At 33.1% G+C, this 4,879-nt stretch overlaps 1 protein-coding gene across 2 annotated transcripts; it reads left to right on the plus strand.

The window, feature by feature from the left end:
* Positions 1–609: 609 nt before the first annotated feature.
* LOC109146730 (F-box only protein 8-like) lies at positions 610–4,879 on the plus strand. 2 transcript variants are annotated; one of them, XM_019294379.1, is made up of 3 exons: positions 610–772; positions 3,035–3,419; positions 3,781–4,879. In XM_019294379.1, exons 2-3 carry the CDS (start codon positions 3,088–3,090, stop codon positions 4,631–4,633), a joined length of 1,185 nt encoding a protein of 394 aa, XP_019149924.1. In that variant the 5' UTR covers positions 610–772; positions 3,035–3,087; the 3' UTR covers positions 4,634–4,879. The 2 variants fall into 2 exon arrangements, with proteins under 2 accessions (XP_019149924.1, XP_019149925.1); XM_019294380.1 differs by having other exon boundaries at positions 3,793–4,879.

Below are 4,879 nucleotides of genomic sequence, written 5' to 3' on the forward strand. Positions count from 1 at the left end.
ATATATATATATATATATATATATATATATATATATATATATATATATATATATATATATATATATACTTGTTCAAATGCGGACAGTGCTTTCCTTGCGGATTCACCATTAGACCGGTATGAAAAATGTACCACAGACACATAATATTAAAAAATGCACCACACATAATGGTGCATTTTTAACACTTTGTAGGGCATTTATGCATACCTAATGGTGAATAACTACACGACCGCACGGGAAATATTGTCTAGGAACCTGAACATATATATATATATATATAATGTTTCTTTTCGAGTTAAGTATCATCTTTAGTTTCAAAGTGCTTTGTTTAGTGAAGGAAAATTGCATTTTCCCTTTTTTAAATTACTGGTGTCAACAGAAGTTCACCGAATAAAACTCACGACAAAAAGTATCAAATTCCCTCACAACCTTTTTCCATTTCTACACATTAATTTATTACATTCATCCACACAAATGTTAGCACCCACTCTTACAACCCCAACAACTCGATTCCCATTTCCCAAATAAATAACAGCCAATTAATTACCAAAAAGATACAAATAGTAATATTCCAGAGAACAAATTTACATGCCATATATATATACATATATACAACGGTTGTTTCAGTGAAGAAACGGTTTGGTTTGTGCTTTATTTTCTCGCCGGATTCCAAGACTTCAGGTAGAAAGAGGGCTCGCCGGAGGGCGATGGAGGTCGATGATGCTTCCTAGTCTCCGGACGACAAGTGTGACCGTTTTGAGATCTTCTTTAGGTATCAAATACTCCTTATTTATTTACTCATAATTTTTAAGTTTTCTATCTAGATCCGGCGACACTAGTGACGATCGTATTCCACTATATATCATATTATAAATATAATCATTTATAATGTACATGATAGAGTTGTCAAAACTGGCTAAGCTCATTGGATGCTTTGGTCCCGGCATATTATTGTGTGGACCATGGTCCACACAATGTTATATGGTCCATAATAAAAAGTATATTCTTAATATACTATATATACATTATTTTTGTATTGAATGTACATTATACAATATAATGTACACTCAGAACAAAAATAATGTACATCCCCTGAATATAATGTAGATTATTTTTGTATTGAATGTATATTATTTTATACTGAATGTACATTATTTTACAGTATACAAAATATAGTCCACACAACTTGTGTGGACCATGGTCCACAATTATTGTTTTGTCCCACCCCACAATGAAAGTTGTGTGGGTTTCCATTTTTTAGGCATGTGAAAGGGCAAATTATATCGTGCCCACAATATTGTGCACCCTGGTTCAAAACACGTCGTTTCCTGTTTCATGTTTCTGCCGTTAACTTTTTTTAAAAAAAAAAATTGCAGTTTCGAATATACAGAATTGTATAGTAGAATACACATAAACACTTAACATAATACACATAAACACAAGTCTAAGAAATATCATTTCTATCTACTAAGGTATGGAATTTAAATTCATAATGTACAGAATTATATAATATAATACACATAAACTCCTAACATAATACACATAAGTCTAAGTAATATCATTTCTATCTAGTGAGGTATGAAATTGAAATTCGTAATGTACAGAATTATATAATATAATATATACACATAAACTCTTAACATAATACACAAACTCTTAGCATAGTGCACATAAACTCTTAACATAATACACATCATCTCTTAACATAACACACAAAAACTCTTAACTAAATACACAAAAACTCTTAACAGAATACACATAACCACATGCGTAAAAATTAAAAAAAGAAAAAAATTGTAACAGAATTATTAAGTAAAACGACGTTGTTTTGACCAGGGCGCACAATTTATTGTACACCCTGGTGCACGATATAACGATTACATGTGAAAGTGGCGGGCTTTGATGGGCCTTGCTCCTCATACTCTTTTTTATTTTATTTTTATTTTTCCATTAAATCACGAGGTGTCCTTCCTGATTTTTTTTATGGCTCTAATATATATTGTTATAAAAATATTATCCCAGAATTGTTTGGCAAAAAGGGTTAAAATCCTAATCCTAGATAAAGATCGAGAAGCTTAGAGATCACGCAAAATCCTAATCTGAATGGGATTACCCAAACTCATAAGGATTAGGGAAGAGGTTAACAAACAACTATATAAAGACCTCTAAGCCAAAGATGAAGATTGCGCTTTCAATTCTCTATATTCTGCCCGAGTGTATGAAAGGTATTTTGAGAGGAGAATCTTTCACTTAGGAGTAGTACTAGAGTTAGATTTCAATAGAAAGATAATGAGATCTAGGATTCTATTGTGTAAAAATGTTCCTAATATGAGAAGTGCCTCGCAAATTAGAAAATTTTATCCGAATTACGTTAAATTTCTCTGTGTTACAACTTACGTTCTAACATCATTGTGTGTGTTGGTCATTAAAAGTCTACATATATGATAATATCGTGTACAATTGACACTATAATTTTTAAATTTATTATTATTATTATTATTATTATTATTATTATTATTATTTATTTTTATCTCTAATTTTGTTTTTATTTTTAAACAAAATATTTTTCCAGTTTACAACCAGTAAAACATATATGACACGTGGCATTATTTTTGAGAAAGTTTACCACTTAATGATCTCGTTGGAGGCTTGGCAGGTTTCATCATATGAAATTAATGTGAATACTACTATACTAGTACTAGTATTAACACATAAAAGATAGAAGAATAAAACAAAATATATAATATAAAATGAAGTTATTTTGAATCGCGGTCCACCAAGCAAGATAGTGGACTCTAGTCCACAATATAATTTGGCGTGGTTTCTTAATCCATTATAAACAAACTATGTATACTTCACGTTAAACCTATCATCAAATGCGATAAGTTTTCGTGTTTTACTACAAAAGCAATTATTAAAATCTTTGAAGTAAACGTTATGTTTAGTGTCCTTAAATCGTTTTTTAATGCACTAATTTTTAGGCAATTATTGTTTCCTAATTCTAATATAATTACCACTCTCGATTGATTTGCAGGAGATTAACAATAATCTTTCTTAAAATTCTTGAAATACTACTCAAGAAAAGACATGAATACTTCAACTTCTATCAACTCCGCAACTTCCCTTCCACAAGACATTCTTTACGAAATTTTCACTAGACTTTCCGTTAAGTCTATAGTACGATTCAGGTGCGTTTCTAAATTTTGTTATTCTCTTGTAAATAACTCGTTTTTCGCTGATGTGCATCGGAACCGATCCTTAACATGTCCCGGGACAAGCATCCTATTACGTCTTCCATCAAAAACATGTCAACAAGTCTTTTACATTGTAAATCTGACGGAAGAAAACCATGGAAAGCTCCAAGCCCACCGTGTCCGGTATATGGACCAACAATGTTTTCATAACCGGGTTCATTTAAGGTAAGATTTTCCCATATAATATATATATATATATATATATATATATATATATATATATATATATTATATAGAAAAAAATTATAAATTTTGCCACTGATCTATCGAGTAATTGCTATTTTAATCCTTAGTTCTTGTCTATGCTCGTATTTCATCCTTAAACTTTTATCATGACCTAGTTATTCTTTTCATCCCTAATTTTTAGATAATTATTAATTTTCATCCTTAATACTTGGGTAATTGTTAGACATTTTGCTCAATAATTAGCTAGGGATGAAAAAAAATAATAATTACCAGAAGAATCAGGGACAAAAAGAGCAATATTATAGATTAAAAAACAATTACCTAAAAATTATCAAACTAGAGCTTATTTCAGGTGTACTAAAGGCTTGATTTGTCTGGCCAACGACGACGGAGACGCCGCGGTTTGCAACCCTATTATAAGACAACATGTTTCTCTGCCAAGAACCCGTCCTGTCCGCCCATCCACCTCGCAAAACTTCGCCAGCGCGGTCTTGGGTTTCGATTCGGTTTCTGAAAGGTACAAGGTTTTCATGTCGGAACTGCGTTGCATCCATGGCCGTGGCGATAAGAAGCACTGGGTTTTGACTCTTGGAGAGGATGAATCATGGAGGGAGATCATCGTCCCTAACTATCCAGAAACCAGTCTTCACATTGACGGCGTTATCTACTTGATAAACTGGACCGTTAAAAGGGAAATAATTGCGTTTAACGTCGGAGCTGAGGAGTTTCGCACGTTACCTTTTCCGCGTGAACTCCGACATCGTACCTCCTCGGTTTTGAGGTCTCCGTGGATTGAGGTGGCCGGTCGGCTAGCCGCCGTTACTGTTGATCATCAGTGGAGCAGAGTGGAGGTATGGGCTTTGGAGAAATCAATGGAATGGGAGAAATATATGATCCCCATTCCATTGGAAGATAGGGAAACGATCAGAAAAGCTTGTTCCATGGACTTCACAGGGAAGTGTAATGGGGAGATTGTGATGCTGATTCACGTGGGTGAGACTTTCTTGATTTTCGTTACTGCGTTTGGAACGCCGCAGGTGTGGAGAAAGTTTGAGATATGTGGAATTCATGATCGTTTCATTTGTTTGGATAGAGTACAAAATGCCATACATATCATTGAGGAGAACGTATTTTTTCCTTCTTCCAAAACATTGAATTTCCAATCTAACATCTTGACCAGACGGATCATTTAGGAGGATGTGAATTGATTCAATGACACAGCAGACAGGTCAAATGCAGGTGCGCATAATCTCCACATTGCTGCTACCAAAGTTCGAACATTGGTCTCTTACCTAAATACTATCTACTGGATGTTTTTTTAATACTACCTATTGGATGTTTTTTTTTTCTTCTTGCAGAATAGATCAAATCTATTCCATTGCTGTTTAATTGGTTCAGTTTTTAAAGCGAAGAATATAATTTTTTTATTATGTTTTGTA

The sequence above is a fragment of the Ipomoea nil genome, unplaced genomic scaffold (genome assembly GCF_001879475.1).
Source record: "Ipomoea nil cultivar Tokyo-kokei standard unplaced genomic scaffold, Asagao_1.1 scaffold1936, whole genome shotgun sequence".
NCBI lineage: Eukaryota > Viridiplantae > Streptophyta > Magnoliopsida > Solanales > Convolvulaceae > Ipomoea > Ipomoea nil.